The sequence below is a fragment of the Equus caballus genome, chromosome 4, assembly GCF_041296265.1.
Source record: "Equus caballus isolate H_3958 breed thoroughbred chromosome 4, TB-T2T, whole genome shotgun sequence".
Lineage (NCBI taxonomy): Eukaryota > Metazoa > Chordata > Mammalia > Perissodactyla > Equidae > Equus > Equus caballus.
In genome coordinates this window covers 65,599,796-65,616,883 of record NC_091687.1, presented here as the reverse complement: position 1 = coordinate 65,616,883, position 17,088 = coordinate 65,599,796, and the positions used below count along the sequence as shown (strand labels likewise).

The following is a 17,088-nucleotide window of genomic DNA, read 5'->3' as shown; positions in this document are numbered from 1 at the left end:
GCCCTTCCCACTCTCTTGTCGCCCCCATGAGACCTACAGACATCATGGACTGCCGTGGTCTCTTGGCTCTCAGGGTTCCCTCCACTTGGAATGATCTTCCACCCAAGTCTCCACTTGTCAAACCCTGCCTATCCTTCAAGGCCCCAGGTCAGACCCTGCTACCTCCGAGGAGCCTCTCCTAGCCCCCATGGGAAATATCAAGAGCAAACACATATCAATGCGCCAGGCCCTATTCTGCACGCTTCACAATATCGATTCACTTAATCCTCCTGCCAGCTCTAGGAGGTGGTAATTTCATAGATGAGGAAACTGAGGCCCAGAGAGCTTGTGTCAAGTGTTCATGGCCACCCAGGCAGGAGGCAGTGGGTCAGGACTAAACTCAGGCCCTTTGTCTCGACACAGCTTCTTCCTCGGCACGCCCACCTGGCACCTCTCTCACACGTCCCTTCAGGATCTCCTGACAGAGACGGCTTCTGTTCTCCCACACTGTCACCCCACAAGATCAAGCTCTGGAGCAGAGCTTCTCCAACGTTAATCTGATTTGCCTGAGGGTTTCCTTAAAACGCAGATTTTAATCCAGTGGGTCTGGGGTGGAGCCTGAGGTTCTGCATTTCTAAGAAGCTCTTGGATGTTGTAGATGCTGCGGTGGAAGGACCACATGTGGAGTAGCGAGGCAAGAGTCTGGACTAGAGCAGGAAAGCGCTCCTGGTGCCATCGGTTGCTTAGCAGAGCTGAGGGCCTGTGGGAGCCTAAGACTGCCCTTCACGGCTCCCAGGAGGATGGGCCCACGTCTGCCTCTTTTCCACCGCTGGTGCTCCGAATGGGCTGGGCCCCAATCCCTGACTTCCCTTCAGCCCACACATGGCAATCTGGGGAGCAGTCAGGTGGGGTCTGTACGCATCCCTACCTTAGGATAACCCCCAACGCCCTTCCAAGCCGTGACCCAGCTCTGTCCCCCAGAGAATTCTTGCAGCTCTTCTGGAAACTGCTGTTACCTGTGCCTCCGCCACGTAGAACTTACAGAGAGTGATGCAAATGGTTCTGCCAACATTGGCCCATTACACCCTCTCGCCATGAAAGAAGGTGAAGGAAGCTGACGGGGGGGGAGGCCAGTAGCTGTTGAGGGCTTTCTGGAGAGAGGCATCAGTGTGCTGGGATCCCCATCTCCCAGCCATGGGGCCAGGAGGGTGCATCTCGTCTCCTAAAGCCAAGTGAGGGAGGTTTTAGGCAAACCGCCTGAAAGCTTGTCATGTGTACCCCACAGTGTGGGATGGTCCCTGACTCCCATCTGGGGACAGTGGGATGTTGCTGCTCCCAATGGGTGGCTGAGCAGACAGACAGGCTGAGGTGGGAAAGGTCTGACCTCCAGAATTTGGGAGGCAAAGATGCGTTGGTGCTTTGTGTGGTTCAAATGTGTATCCTACAGAAGGAAGACTCCGGTCTTCTTAAAAGGGGAAGGAGGGAGACATACTCCAGCAGAAGCTGGGTGGTGGCAGGTGCCGGGAGCTGCCATAAGCAGCAGCCAGAGGATGAGTCGCCTGACTGGGGAGAGATCCCTAGTGATCCCTGGAGATCCTCAGCGACCCCCCTAAGAGCAGGGGGAGGGGGAACTTTCCAGTGATGAGCTGATGAGCGAATGGAGTTAAGTGGCCATGAGACCGGTCTTACTGTTCACAGTGCAGAAAAAGCAATGGACCCAGCCTGCTCTTTCATCCAGAAACCAAGAGACAGCCAAGGGAAAGAGAGAACCTAGTGGAAAGTAAGAAAGAATAAAGCTGCTTCTGCCTCTTACCCCACCGAGGTCTGCTCGTTCAATAAACTGCGCCCTGGCGCTGTGTCTGTGGTGGGCAGAGGTGGAGCTGCCGAGCCCAGATGCAGCCCTAGAGGCCACTCAACTATAGGCATGGGTCTGAACCTTTTTGACGGACAGCAGGAGGGGCGGTCATTCCAAGCCCAATGCCATGAGGACAGCTATAGACCCTCTCCCCAGAAAGTTACACATATGCACATGTACACAAAGATTTCAATATAAGTGGAGGGGCTATGGACCCTCTGAAGCCCACCCCAGTCTCCCCAAAGAACCATGCACCCCAATGGAGAACGCTCACGTGCAAGGAGGCACGGGCCTGCGTTTCATTCTTGCAGGCTTGGCGCCAGCACCGTGGGTTCATTCTAGTTTCTGGGTCTGGGAGAGGGCGGTGCTGGGATTTGCTCATCTTAAATTCCAGGAAACCCAGGCGAGGGGCGTCAGACGGCACGTGTACCTGCGTCTTGGCTTCGAGAATAATGCTTTTGTAATTTGTTGGAACCAGTCTTCTCAAGCAACGCTGGGAATATTTTGATTTCTCCAGCCCTGCCAATGGGACTCTGGTCAGGAGGTTAAGTGAGTTTCATTGAAAAGACACACTTTTCCTTCCCGGGCTGATAAACAAGGCTGCTGCGGGGAAACCGGCTTCCTCCCCCGGGCGCTCAGCTGGAGCAGCCGGGTCCCGGCCAAGGAAAACAAATGCATAAACATTTTGGGGACATATAGGAAGCATTTCTGCTGGACGCCTGCTGTGTGAATGGCCACTGGCGTTTACAGAGCAAACCCCGCTGGGGCCTCGGCACAGCCTGGACAAAGCACTGCCGGCCCACTCACTTCCCTCGCGGCTCCTCCCTGCCTCTCCCCAAAGACCTGCTGTCGTCGGGCCACGAGAGCACAAAACAGTCTCTACAGTTGTCACCTCCAAAAGCCAGCTTGCCCGCTGCATGCCTAGCACTTAAAGAGAAGGGGTCCCCCTTTCAGCCAGCGCTGCCGAGGGAACATAGACCCCCAGCTGCTTGTGTCCTGAGCCCAAGGGGCACACACAGAGGCTGTGGACCAGCTGCCATCCAGGGTTAATGACTCTCCGGGGCCTCTCCTTAGGCCAGGGCAGACTTGGGAGGAGCACACGCCTTGGTCCCCGTGTGAAAACACCCACCACTGCAGAGCCACTCAGAGTCACAGCCCCAGCGCTCACAGGGCACGGCAGGGGCAGGCGCCGGACGGGGCTCCTGAGGGCTCTGCCATTACGTTGCTCGTAGCTTCTCACAAGGACAGCCACGTGACAGAGGCTCCTGGAGGCCAGTGCTGACTCTGGGCACCCTGGCCCAGCCCCTCTGTTGGCAGCCCTATGCAGAGGGGTCCTTAACTTTGGTTTCCGACATGACTCTTTCCTTCTCTGGTCGTCTTCTTCTTCACCAGCCTCCCCTTGCATTTCTATACTTCCTCATCTTCCTTTTTGAAATGTGTAGGATATAAATTAGTGGAATGAAGGGGGCTCCAGCTGCACAATTTCCCTTCACGAGTGATTGTTTTTCCGTTCCCACCTATCCCATCCTTGCTCTGGAACGCGAGGGTCTCCACAGGCCTGGCCCACCCACGTTTTCAGCCAGTTCTCTTGGCATGTGCCCCACTGCAGCCACATGGGGGGACAACACCCAGTCCCTCTGCTCATCTCCATCATACTGCCCTACGGGGCCAAAAGGCTCCTCCCTAGAAGGTTCTTTCCCCCATATCCACTTGCCCAGGTGCTGCCTACCCTTCAGAGCCTCATGACCATCCTCTTGGGGCCTCGCAGGGGGTCTGCCCTGTGGGTTTGCAGGGGGGCCTGAGTTACTCCTGGTCAGCACAGCTTATGGATCCTGGTGCCTTAGACCTGGGGCTGATCCATAGAAGTTGGGCTAGACCAGAAGTCTAGCCAGGGACACCACGGGATCAGGGTGATGCCCTAGCCCACAGGTCTCCAGGGCTCTGGGGCCCCTCCACCCATCATCGTCCCCACCCAGCCATGAATCTCGCAGAAACCCTGCTTCCTTTGTGGCAACAGAACAAATGAGTCTTGGCCCTCAGCATGGGTTTGATTCCTGTTTTATAGAAAGCCAACTGCCAGAAATAATGAGTGCTCAGGGTCCCTGCGCCGAGGGTCCCTGGGCCGACTGTATCAGAGGCTCGGCGAGGGGACAGCCCAGTGGGGTACAAAGGAGGGAGGCAGACAAAAGGTGGCAAAGGCCCTGCTGGCCAGCCTCCTTCCAGTCCTTGGCAGTCACAGCTCAGCCAGGAGGGAGCTGCACCTCAGCACCCCCGACCTTCACCACAGTCCAGGGGGACCCTTCGTGGAGGCAGCAGGGAGGTGCTGGATGCTTCTGCAGCAGTGCAGGCCCAGGTGAGGTGACACTCTTCTGAGAGACTTGTCCCTGACAACTGGGGCTCAGCTGTCACCTGCAGTGATGAGTGGTGAGCCATAGGGCTTACCCACATGAAGGGTCACAGGATGGGGTCTGAGCCGTTCCAGTTCACCGACGCCCCCTTCCACCTGAGAGCAGAGGAGCACAGAAAGGGAGTCAGAGCTGCAGGGCCCATGAGGGAGCCATCACCTGAAGTTCCTGTCTCAGTGGCTTTGAGATGTCAGGTTCCACCCTCCCCACCTCGCCCCAGCCCACTCACACACAAACCTGCACACCAGGCTCTTATGAAACACAAATGCACCCAAGACCCTGGAGAGCAATGGAGGAGACAGAAGTGACAGGTCATTCATTTATTCCTTCCTTCATGCCACAAGAGTTCACTGAGAATCTCATTTGCGCCTGGCATGGCAGGGCCCTCAGCCGACATGAGTGATGCACACACATCAGAATCCAGCTGCTTTCCAGGGGTGCCTAATGGGGGTACTGTAAAGGCACATGGGAAGACCTAAATACGGAGACATCCTGGAGTGTTCAAGGTGCAGAAGGAGGTCCAGGCACCGGAGCCTAGACAAGTAAGGAGAGAGGTGCAGCACAGGGTGGGCAGCGGATGCGAGCGGCGCCGCACGGAACCTGGGGGGCCTGGTACGGGTTCTGGGCTTTGCTCCAAGAGCTAGTGAAGGGCTGTGAGCAGTTCAGCAAAACACAGATTTGCATTTTTTTAAAAATTACTTTATGAAGCCTTAAGAAGCACGGAGTATAACTAAACTGTAGTCCAGGGTTAGATACAATTTAATAATAGTTCCATTGCAAAATGAAAGTTATTACAGGTGAGACCATGAAATTTCCCAACACTTGAGTTTAATACATGGCACTGTTTCCTAAAACAACTCGGAGCAATCACATTTATAGAGGAGGGAATATTTCTGTAAAATCTGGCATTAGGTGTATTACACATTACCATATATCCTCAGACTGTATGAACTAGGAAACACGCATTGCGTACCTCACAGCAGGACTAGGGAGCAGAGGCTGAGCTGGTGTTTAGAAATGCTTTTCAACGTGTGGGGTTTGGGGAGGGAGAAGATGTTTTCAAAACCTGAGGTTTTTCTTCAGGACTGAAGTGAAAATGGTAACTGTCACAGACGAGGAAGGGAAAAGGGAGGTTTTTCTCACTTTAACTGTGTCTGCATTGGAAAGTCTAGTAGCCCTGAGGCTGGAACTGCAAGAAGGGCGTGAACAAGGTCTCCCAAAGTAACACTGTCCGTTTCCCAGCTGAATGTTGGAAGTACCAAGAGGTTTCAGCAGTGGTTCATCGTAAACCCAACATTCTCCCTCTTCGTGAGTAACCTAGACGCCCCGTGAATGTCCTTCTCCTTCCTTCCTTCCTCAGGCTTCTGCTCTTTGCCTTTCTCCACGTCTGTGCCTTGCTTCAGTGGCAGCATCAATGTCTCTGATTTCTGGGTTGAGATGGGCAGCCTTCCAGAGGCAGCGCGATTCATACTCATCCTCTTCTTCAACTTACTTTCCTCTTGATTACAGGCAACTTCTTGGTATCTGTAAAGACTGGATGTTCCCCTGTTGAATATTTTGCACACTTTACACCATTCGAATTGCCTTCAAATGAGCCAAAAGATTTCTTGTCATTCGGAAAAAAAAAAAAATCTTAGTGGTAATTCTGTGCTTCTTGCTCCTATAGAAGGTTTGGTGTGTGAGATGATATTCGTATATGGCCCGTTTTGGGATAATGAATAATGCATTCTCCTCCTAGCTCCACCCAGGGAACTGTGAGGACAGACTTTCCATAACCACTGGGGAATGTGAGAATGTACTGTTTGTCATGGTCTAGACACAAGACACAGCCCTGCCCTGTGCTTTGCACACCAACTGAGATCGCAAGGAACTTTAATCTGGTCCATATATGAATGCTGAATTGTGTCTTCTTGCTAAAACATTCAGCATAAAAGGCTGAGATGGGAGGAAGATGGAAAACCTGCTTGGCCATGAGCGTTACACTGTTTTCAGGAAGTGGTCTTTCCAAACCCAGCTCTGCGTTCTCTTTAGTGTCATTTGGTAACGCCTGTGATGCTGAGAGATCTCACTCCCAATGCAGTTGTATGGCTTTTTGGCAACCGATCCTTTCCTCCCTGTGTGAAAGGTCGAGAAGCACCATTTCACCAACTGAACCATTTGGTCTCTGGGATCCTTCTGGTCACAAATGCTCAGAAGCAGGTCTGCATGTGCAAAAAAGTCTGCATACGTTTCTAGAAAAGGTCTTCTCTCAAGAGTAACTCTTGGAAGAACATCTTAGTAAGGTCCATTCCAAGCCTAACCTGTGACAAGAGAAGCGTGATGACGCTCCTGCGCTCGGCCACGGATCCTGCCTCCCCTTCGTCATCAGTCACATCATGTGAACCAATATGGTCGACATCACTTGTTCCATTGGATGTAGAAGAATTAAGTGACTCTGTGGCATCTGGGTGCTTTAGACTATTTCCTGAGCTTCTGTGTGTCAGCACTGAGGCGAATCTGGAGGAATCTATTAGACACTCTGATGTTGAGACACTCTGATGGAATCCATCGACATCATAACATTTGTCGCAGTTTGAAGAAGAAACACTGGGACAGTGTCTGGAGACAACTTGACATGGCTAGGAGAAGCTGGGCTGCTCCTAGATGGTCAGTGCCCACTGCCTGCATAGCCTGGTACTGGAGCCTGATGATGTCCTGGGGTAGCTAATATTGGTCCAGTCGGTAGGGAAAATGGATACAGCTCTGACTTGCACCACTGAGCAGGTTCTGGAGGTAAGACAGGCTGGGAAGGCACTGTGCTGATGACAGGTTCTAAGGTAAGAGGTCGATCTACTGGGTTAACAGCACTTTAGCAATCCGTAGCAACACAATGCCGGGCTTAATTGATTCTACCATGCAACGTGAGATTTTCAATTTTCTTTCTCTGTTCAACATCTTTGCAGTTTTGAAGCATGTCATTAAAAAGCTCTTATTGTTCTATTAATATTTGTAGGCAAGTATCAGCCTCTGTTAGTATCTTATCAAAGTCTTAGGCACTAGGGGCACATCCTGAATCTAGATGGCGGCAGAAGGGAGGTAGGGAGGAGAGCAATATCCTGGCCCACAGCCTGGCTCCAGACAGGCATCAGGGACCCAGATTTACAAAGGGGAAACTCCTGCCCAGAGCAGGGTGGTTTCCTGTCCCCATCACAGAGAGAAGGAGGGGAAGAGTCAAAAGTAGACCAGACTTCCTATCTCCCTCTAGGATCCCCCCTCAGCCTGGCCCTTCTGCCATCCCTCTCCACCCCTCCCAGCCTTGGCCCTCCCCACCCTGACAGGCAGACAGAAATACCTCCTAGGAGCTCCCAATTTGCAAACCCCTCAGATCCTGGCAAAATGGAGTTTGGCTTCAGGGCAGGGGTGAGTCATACTCATCTACTGCTGGCATCCATGTCATACCAACAGGCACGGAGTTCCAAGGTCAGGCCGTGGGGTTTATGTTTACAGAGGTAACTAACCCACCCCATCCCGGCCAATAGGTGCCAATGCAGGGAAAGTACTGGAAGCATCGGAGAGAAGCAGTTTTCAACTATGACAGACAATCCAAGCAGAGACTTTTAAAAATGGAAAGGGCTGGGATGGGAAGGATGCTATGCTTCTGCAGAGGATGAACAGTTCCCTGGGAGGAATGGTTCTGAAAGTCCATGAGTCCACAAATAAGAAGAGCTCCGCATATGCAATTAGGGACAGGAGGAGAACAGGGCAGGATGAAAGGGAAAGGCTTCTGAGGGTGCGGCAGCATCAAAGCTCACTCACCCAGTGGGGATGCAGGAGGAGGCTGAGAGCGTGAGAGTTTACAGCAGGGTTTCTCAACCTTGGCACAGCCGCCATTTTGGACTAGAGAATTCTGCTGTGGGGGCTGTCTTGTGCATTGTACAATGTTTAGCATCCTCCCTCCCCCAAGCTGTGACAACAAAAAAATGTCCCCAGACGTTGCTAAATATCCCCTGGCGTGTAAAATTGCCCCCTGTTGAGGACCATTGGCTTAAAGGTTGAGCTCGGTGAAGATGCTGTGGTCCCTGGAGCTCAAGTCAGCTCAGCATCATGGAGTGGGTGCACCTCATGGACACAAGGCCTTTCCTCCCTAGGGGGTCATCACCACGACAGAGGGGGAGCTACCTGCCTCCACCAATTTCAACATTGATGAACTGGTGTCTTTCATGGGGAAGGGATGCCTGATAGAGCCTGGGTCAGCGAGGAGAAGAAGGCAGGCCATTTTAAAGCCTCCAGAGCTGATTCCAGAGTAGAAACGCCTGGAACAACTCTTCCTCACTTTGGATCCAGACCAGTATCCTCTGTGCAAGTTCCACTTCCTGTGCTCCAGCCACCAGAAGCCAGCACGGCTCTGGAATGTGCCCCATGGGCTGTCTCTCACCTGTGGGCTTGGCCTGTGCTGTGCCCTGCACCTGGAACAACCACCCTCCTCCCCTCGACCTCCATCCTTCAGGATCAGATCCAGGACTCCTCCCTCCAGTAGTATTCTCTGACCTCCTGGCCACCCGGGGGTCCTTTCTCTGCACCACCCTCAGGCTGTCCTGGCCATATTGTCATGAGATCTCCCTGCCCTGCTAGACTGTGAGCGGAGGGCAGAGCTGGTCCCATTCATCTGTTCCGTCTGTAATCTCCAGCAGCTGACCGAAGCATGGGCTCCAGGGGTGCTGCTGAATGAACACACCCCCTCCACACCCACTGCTCCTCCTGGGGCCGCAGGCACCCAGCAGGGAAACCTCAGTCTTCATTCCCACCTCACTCTCCCTTCCCTTTGACCCAGGCAGTCACAAAGCCCTGCCCTTGGCCCACTGCCCTTCTCGTGTCCCTTCCCCTCTGCCTCCCTCTCATTCTTCCTGCACCCCCGACACTTGTGCCAGCCCTTTATGGTTTCTGAGGAAAAGGGAACACTTCTGCAATCTCCTCTCTCAACCTCACAACAGCTCAGGGAAGGGATCATTATACCACATCAACAGATGGGGAAACCGAGATCTGGAGCAGAACCAGACCTTCTGGAGGTCAAGTGACATGACAGCAGCAGAGACAGGACTCAGCTGAGGTCCAGACTCCTGTTCGGTGCTCTTTCCCTGCATCATGGCATTGAGTGTTCTGTAAACCCAAGCAGGGCAACACCATGGGCGGATGTGCATGCAGGCTGCAGAGCGGGGAGTCAGAAGAGGGAGGTCAGGGCAGCGTGGGTCCCCAGGCAACCCTCCTTTGATGGGTGGGAGGTGCTCTGAACAGGGCGCCTACACAAAAAGGATGTCTGTGGAGGCGTGAAGGCTGGAACAGGCCCCTCAGACGGGCGGGGTCACAGCTGAGGGAGGTGGGTGCTCTGCTCCAGCCCCTCGAGGGCACCGTTTCCAGTGAAATTACATTTTCAATTTCTTGTCTGAGCCTCCAAACAGAAACATCTGTGGCCCAGCCCCAGGCCCCGGTTATGAGTTCTTTCCTCTTTTCTCTGGACTGTTGACAACCGTTTCATTCTCTCTCACTGGAGCTAGGCTGGAAGCTTGAGAGAGGTCACTGCGTGTGTCTTGTTTGGAAATGACCATAAATGAGTCTGTTTTGCTGTGATGGTTAGAGAACAGTGGGGGGAGCGGGCGGGGGACAGACCCCACATTCCTCACACAAGCGAAGGTAATGGGAGACTCTCTGAGACGGAGACATGCGTCACACCAAGACTGGGGACGGCACGGGACCCGCGGATGGTTCAAATTAGGATGCTCTTCTCTGAAGGCAAAACCAGCAGTCTGATCTTGTGCAACGTCGCTGTGGCAACAAAGCCAGGTGGCGGGAAGTCACACGGCCCTCTGGGTGACCTTTCAGTGGGGTGGGATGGCATGGGCTTAGGCACCAGGCCCTGCACTGCTTGCGACTCGAGGTGTGGCCTGGGGCACAGACCTCTGCTCTGGAGACCCCCGTCTGTAAAAGGAAGGGCCACCTTGAGCAGTGTCCAAGGGTCTGTCTGTGGATCCATGCAAGTGGCCAGACAGCCAGGTGTGTGGTGTGCTCCGTGCTCAGTCAGGGTGACGTCAGAGGTTCTCACAGGTTCTTAGAGAGCTGGGCTTGAGGGCAGGCTGTGCATCTCTCCCTGGATCAGAACAGTCGATTCTGAACTTGACTTCTATCTGACTGTGAACTCTCTGAGAGCAAGAACCAAGTCTTATCCAGCTGTTTTTCCCATAGAGTCCAGCCCAGGGATTCCAAGAGGGTTGAAGTGATGGGAGGAAACCTCACTGCCCGCCAGGTTGGTCTATCCTGCCCTGAGCACTCAGCCACATCTCAGCAGGTGCTTGGAACCTGACTGGCCTTACCAATGCCCTGAGTGCAGGGTGCAGACCCCGTGTTCCCCCTTCCTGTCAAGGCAGGGACCTCCTACAGGCCGCAGGACTTATCCCCCAGGAGGCGGAGCCCCATCTCCAGCAGGTCCTCACTGACCTTGAAAGTCACTTTTCCAATTTTCTCCCTTTGAGTGGTTTGAGAATCTGGGATGAAAACAAAATGCGAAGTCTTTGTAATCCAATCCCTTGGAACAGGATTCCAGGAGGCCGGGCCTGCTGTTTCCCATTACTGTGGTCTGTTATCTGATGGGTACGGAGGGGAAAACACCCCGCGTTCCCACTCTTCGCTCACCCTCTCAGCTTTTCCGGGGAAAATGCTGGGAAAAGTCTCACCATCCTAACTGCCCAGGTGGACCCAGCATGGTGGGGCAAGTGAGGGGGCAAGAGAACAGGCAGGCAGCTGGTTCCAGGAAAGTCCTAGCAGAGGACGGAGCACTCATACCCAAAGGGTGGGGGGCCAGGAGGACAGTCAATGGAGCCAGGAAGAAAGGACCCCTGGCCCGGTGTGTTAGAGGCCAGATGCAGGAGGGAAGCACCCCACTGACATCTGCCTCTCACCAGGCAACCAGCGAGGCCAAGGGAGGGTGGGCATATTCCTTCCCAGGGACTGGAACAGCAGTTTTCAAAGTGTAGTCCCGGGACAGCAGTGCCAGCAGCACCTGGGAACTCCTCAGAAATGCAAATTCTCGGGCCCCACCCCAACCTGTGTTTCACCACGCCCTGCAGGCTATGTCGGCTAAGGCCTGAGGATCAGGCCCGAGAGCAAATCTTCCCAACAGTGAGCGGTAGATGGATACAGGTGTGCCAAAACATTGACCCCCCTCAGCCATCAGGGAGCTGGCTGGGGTCTGGGCCAACCAGAGTCCCCAGGCCAGTCGTCACTAACTCTACACAAATATGATGATTTTCCACCTGTGACAAGGACTAGGAAGTGCCACTGGGGGAGATGTTAGGGCTCAGCCTTCCCCAAGTTCCTCCTGTGACAGCGAGCAGGGGCCAGGGCAGGACAGGGACTTGGCCTGGACCATCTGCCCCTAGCCGAGGACTCCCTCCTTGATGCATGCGGCCTCTCCAGCTTCCCACATCATTTCACCGTCACCTGCCAGCACATGGCTGGGGCAGGGGTTAGGTGCTGGGAGAAGGGGACAGCTGACATCATACTCAGTTGTCTGTGGACTCGGCTCCCTGTCACGCCAGCTCTGGGCGAGGGGCTGCCTCGGGAACAGACCAGAATCCCGAGTCATTCTCAAGCAATTGCCAAATAGAGCCGAGCCCCAGAAGTCCAACCCTTGGGCCCACGGATGTGCCTGGTAAGTCCTGCAGAGGAGCCGTTCTTGGGGCAAGAGGAATTACGCCAGATGCGGCAGCTGGAGAGAGTCGGGTGGTGGGCTGCCCACGGGGTGTGCAGACAGATGGAGGCTCACAGTGAGAACCCAGGGGTCTGGACAGGGTGTGCCCAGGGGCGGTCCCCAGCCCTGCTTGGCAGGCCTGCCTGCAGGAAGGATGCCCTGTGGCCTCCCACCCTGTCCTGCAGAAGGTGCCAAGGCCAGTGTCACCTCCTTTCTCTGCTGCTGCCCTTCTCTCATCACTTGGAATGAGTGGCTCTTTGTACATGAAAGGAAAGCGGCCTGCGTGTGCCTTTAATCCTCCCGACGAAAGAAGCACCGGCACATGACCCCACAGGAATGCTTCATCCCTGGCCTAGTGGGCAGGCAGGTGGATGGATGAACAGAAAGACGCCAGGATGGGGCGTAATGAGGACATCCTCTCCCACGTCCTCTCCCTGGTGTTTGCACCGTGTGTGTGGAGTCCTCTCTCTCTCTGTGGCTCCTCTCAAGGGCTCACTTGCCGGTGGGTGGGCAGTGTCCCTAGGCTCCAGGTGAGCCCCCTGGGTCTCAGGCAGCCAGGGCCGCAGGGCCTCGGCCATCGTCCATGTCTCTCTGTCCCAGTCCCAGTCATTTCACAAACAGGGAGGTGGAGGTTCCGCCCAGCGTCACACTGAGTCATGAGTGGCCAAGACGCTAATAACAAGAGCTTGGTAATGTCCCGGGCACTGTTCACGACTGTGAGCCAGGCACTTCCGTCATCCCCATTTTACAAATGACAAAGTGACGTCCAGATAGGTGAAGCCCAATGGCTCATAGCCAGAAAGTGGCAAGGTCAGGATTCAAACTCCAGAACCCACGCTCATAACACCTGCAAGTTCTGCTTCCCCAAAGAAGGCACTGGAACCCAGGTCTCCTCCCTCCCTGGCCAGCTCCTCCCACTGCATCCTCAGGCCTCCACATCATTACCCAAAGGCTCTGTGAAGGGCCTGCCTGCGGGTCCCCAGTGAACTTGGGAGTGAAGTGAGCCCCACTCACCCCGGAGTCTGGGCAACCCCCCTCCCTAACATACAGACGGGCTGAGTTAGAGGAGCTGAGGACCCCACACTGCCTCCGAGGCCAGGGGGCACCTCTGCTCAGTGTTCACAGGGCCCAACCTGCGCCAGCAGAATGACAGAGGCTGTCCTCCCAGGCACAGAGGGTGCCGCTGCTCCAGAAGCCACCTCTGAGCTACCCCCTGGCAGGCCAGGTCTTCCCCCTTCCGATCCTGCTCGAGCCCCAGCCCGCCCCACCAGGTAACCTCACCTGTCTCTCCTTTGGGTCTAATAGCACTTACCACACCTGGCAGCTGCTGCCTTGAGGGAGGCGGGGCCTTGAGAAGCAGCCCTTTATCCCCTACCCCCGCCACAGGGACATCCTCACAAACTGAAGACACGTCACTGCTGCAAAGCACACATTTCTCCACTTGGGCCACAGTGACCACAAAATGCTGCATCTGCATAAGCCCAGGCACTGTGTCCTTCCAGGCTGTGGGATCCCACCTCACCACACCGCCCTGAGTTGGGGTGATCCCAGAACCCATCCTCCTTCCTGCAGGCCTGACCACCCCACCCACTGCACCTCCCGGCCGCTCAAGCAAAGTTCCAAAGCCAGAGATGGCCCCGACTCACTTGGTTCTGATGCAGAGCTCGAGAGGTGGGACGAGGTCATTGTTTCTGTCCTCAGGGACTGTCTGGGTGGTGTCTGGGGAACGGGGAGAGGCACACGCTCGTTAGCCCAGGACCCACGCTCACCCTGAGGTCAGCACCGACACCCCAACTCCCTACCCAACTCTGCTGGTACCTGCCCCTCTTCTCATCTCGACTGGACCACTCTTGTTCCTGCCCATGGGTTCTCTCCCAGACATCACAGCACCCTACTCGCTGGCCTCGTACCTCCAGTCTCCACTCCACCCTCCTGTGCCCTCCAGGTACAGAATAATTCTTTCTAAAAACACATGTGATCCATCACTTCCCTGTTCCAAAACCTTTCGTGGCTCCCTACTGCCTAAAGAATAAAACCCAAACATGTGAGCATTGTATTTGGGGCTCTCTACTACGTGGACTCAACTGCACCTTACACACTCTTAACACCATCAGTTTCTCAAGGCCCTCTTCTGGCCCCTCCTGCAGAGAGACCTGCAAACACTCGCCGGCTGATCCCCGAGTCCTGAGGCTTGAGTCTGCAGTGTTCTCTGGCTGCACCGAGTGGGTGTGCTAAGCTAGGGTACGGGGACAGGGTGGGGAGGCAACACACCAACAGTCAGCCGGATCTGCTCCTGCTGGTTGGCCAGGCCGTCGTAGTAGTACAGGTCAAAGAGCCTCTCTGTCCTCCAGTCTCGCAGGAGCTCCGGCTGCAGGCTGAAGAGGACGCTGAAGTGGCTCTCGCTGCACACCACCCAGATGGGGAACCTCGGGGTCTTCAGGAAGCAGCCGACCTGCAGGAGGAAGAGGGAGCAGACAGAGATGCCTGACGCAACCGGCCATCCCCAGGGAAAGGGGCCAGGGCATCTTCTGCCCAACCCCAGGACTGGGCTGACCTCAGAGAGACCCTGTTGGGGATACAGGATGCTGGGCGCCCCTCGTGGTGCTGCTCGCAGGGCCTCTGCCTCACAGATAGTCCTACCCCTGGAGATACCCCAGCCTGAAATCCAGCAGCCTCCATCCCCGTCATCTCCCACATCTCACTGGTTCACCGTGCTGCCCATCCTGCCTCTAAAAGCTCCCTCACGCCCCGCCTCTCCTCCCAATGACCTCCTCACTGGTTCTTCCACACCCTCCCCTCCCCCTCACAGCCACAAAGAACCTCTCACAAGTCCTCAGACTAACCCAGCACGGCGAGCATTCACTGTCCACCAGTCTAGAGCGCTGGTACACCTCTCCTCTCCTTCAACCACCTGCATCACCCAAGTTACCCAGTCAGGGAGCACGAATCACTTCTTCCTTCTAGCTCCCGGGGTGGCGGGTACAAGGTACTAGGCACTAGGTACTAAGTACCTGCCCTCTTCTATGGCAGAGCATCACTCTGCCTCACGATGATGCATTTTGTGCCTCTTGCATGCTGGACTATACCCTTAGCACCAAGAACAGGGGTACAAGTCACCATAAGCAAATGTTTGACAAATGAAGATCCTCAAGAATGAAGCGGAACTTGAACTAGGACTTCACCTTGAAGACAGGTGGGACTTGGGGCCACAGGGAGAAAGGACGGAGGGCCTCTGGGTGAGCAGTCTGTGGGTGATGGTGAATGTCCCAAGACATTCAGGGAAGAGCGGGGCGTTCGGGAACGAGCAGGGGAAGCAGAGGACAGGAGCTGGGACCTCCTTCTGAGGAGGGACTCCCTTGGAGAGCTCCCAGCAGAGGACGTTCACGGTGGAGGTGTGTCAGGGAAGGTAGACACCAAGGAACACGCATCAGGGCCCTCAGTGCTGCTGTTGCTCTGCCTGCAAAGGGAGAGCGTGGCCAGGGCCCTCTGCGAAGACCTGCTCACAGGCCTGGCTGGCTCTGGCCCTCGGGTTGGCCAGCCCTCTGCACGCTCCCTCCCTGTCACCTGTGACTCCCTTAGGCAGCACCTCCCCACCCCTGACGCTGGTTTATTCAGCTCCATACACCATGGGCCAGGGTGATTCCAGCCTAATCCCCACCAGCCCCAGGGAGATGTTTGCAAGCTCAGGTATTTACAGCCGCAGCCTGTGGATTAAGGAAAGAATGGGAATTATTTTTCCAGTGGGGAGAAGGGCATACTTTCTCTAGGGCCCGTCACGGGAGAGTGGCTGGGCAGCTTCCTCGGCCCCTCAGAGCCCACCTGGGAGCTGCCTCTGGGTTGGGGTGTCTGGGACAGAAGGTTGTGCTCAGAAGGCCCTGAACGAGGTCCCTGTGGAAAGACTTGCCCACCGACAGCTTCCTCTTCCAGAGGGCAGCAGGGTCATCTTTACGTGTGTTCATTTTCTCATTTTCCCAGCGCCCCACCCCCACCTGGCTGGTGGGTCCCTCACCCCAGCTCCGTGTGACATTAAAACGTGATGGCAGAGCTCGCTCCTCAGTGAGACGTGGGGGAATTAGATGTTTTACAGGACGTGGCTGGACGTGCCTAAACCCGACTGCAAACTTGGCTTCCATGCCAGGCTCAAAAGAGGCTTTTCTGGTGAGGGCATCGCCTCGAACAGGGAGCCCTGAAGCCTGGAGACCCCGCTCATTCACTGTGGTCGGGGGGGGGGGGCGGGACGGGGAGAACCACTAAGTCTGCCAGGGAGAGGGCGTCTGCATAATCGGATGCCCTGAATTTTCCAGCAGAGGGACCAAAGGGCAGCTTGCCATTTATACAATGGTCAAAAGATTAAGGGCAAAGAAGCTGCCCAGAGAGTTTATAAATGAGTTTTCTCATTCAGGAGCCGCTTCCAAGTGGGAGACATTTTCCAAAGATGAAATTTGCTTCCTTTGGGTTCTCGGGTAGCTGACCAAAGGCCTGGGGCGAGGAGGAAACGTAGGGGCACATTTTCTCCAGCACAGTCGGAGGCTTTCTCCTAGCGGGTGGAGGGGCAGCACTAGTAGGGATTACCTTTAAATGGGGACTCTTCCATCTTCTGGGAGGAGGAGGGTGGAGTGAATGCCCCCAGCCCATCTGTGACTGCCAGCTTAGAAGCCCTAATTTAAAAGGATCAACATCTGATTGCTGGCAGAGTTACAGTCTGTCATCTCCAAGGATAACATCCATTTAACATGACTTATACTTTTGTCCCAGGCACCATGCTAGGCGATGAGGACACAGCCAGGCTAGGGCAGGGGGCTGGTTCCTTATGGCCGGGGGCGCATTTCTCAGCCCAGCACTTCCTCTGCTTCACCGAGGCATACCCATAGTGGAGCATGGGTCATCTGAGAAGCTCGCTGATAGGCAGCACCGCCCCACTGCCCGCCCCTACAGACTCAGCGAAGGCCCCAGAACCCCAGCTCTGGTCAGAGGCTGCAGCCAGAAGCTGGAGACAGGCTGTGAGTGAGAGACAGGTCTGGATCCGCCCTCTATGTGAAAGAAAGCCTCAGCCTTACAGGAACAGCCCCACCATGGACACCATGACCCAGGCTGCCCCAAATGCCAGATCTTCCCCATGACCACGGCTA

At 55.2% G+C, this 17,088-nt stretch overlaps 1 protein-coding gene and 1 pseudogene across 4 annotated transcripts in view; both read right to left on the bottom strand.

Moving 5' to 3' along the window:
• Nucleotides 1-3,876: 3,876 nt before the first annotated feature.
• Nucleotides 3,877-17,088, bottom strand: part of MINDY4 (MINDY lysine 48 deubiquitinase 4) — a 113,789-nt gene continuing 100,577 nt past the window's right edge. For 2 of the 4 annotated variants that reach the window (XM_001500529.5, XM_014739157.3), the window contains exons 16-18: nucleotides 14,231-14,411; nucleotides 13,606-13,678; nucleotides 3,877-4,337 (exon numbers count right to left, since the gene is read on the bottom strand). In XM_001500529.5, coding sequence (XP_001500579.2) covers nucleotides 4,289-4,337; nucleotides 13,606-13,678; nucleotides 14,231-14,411 — 303 coding nt within the window. In that variant the 3' untranslated portion in view covers nucleotides 3,877-4,288. Of the gene's footprint in view, nucleotides 4,338-10,579; nucleotides 10,755-13,605; nucleotides 13,679-14,230; nucleotides 14,412-17,088 lie in introns of those variants that run through there. The other 2 variants (XM_070264769.1, XM_070264768.1) reach the window with 2 other exon arrangements.
• Nucleotides 5,166-7,340, bottom strand: LOC138923793 (oxysterol-binding protein-related protein 9 pseudogene; annotated as a pseudogene).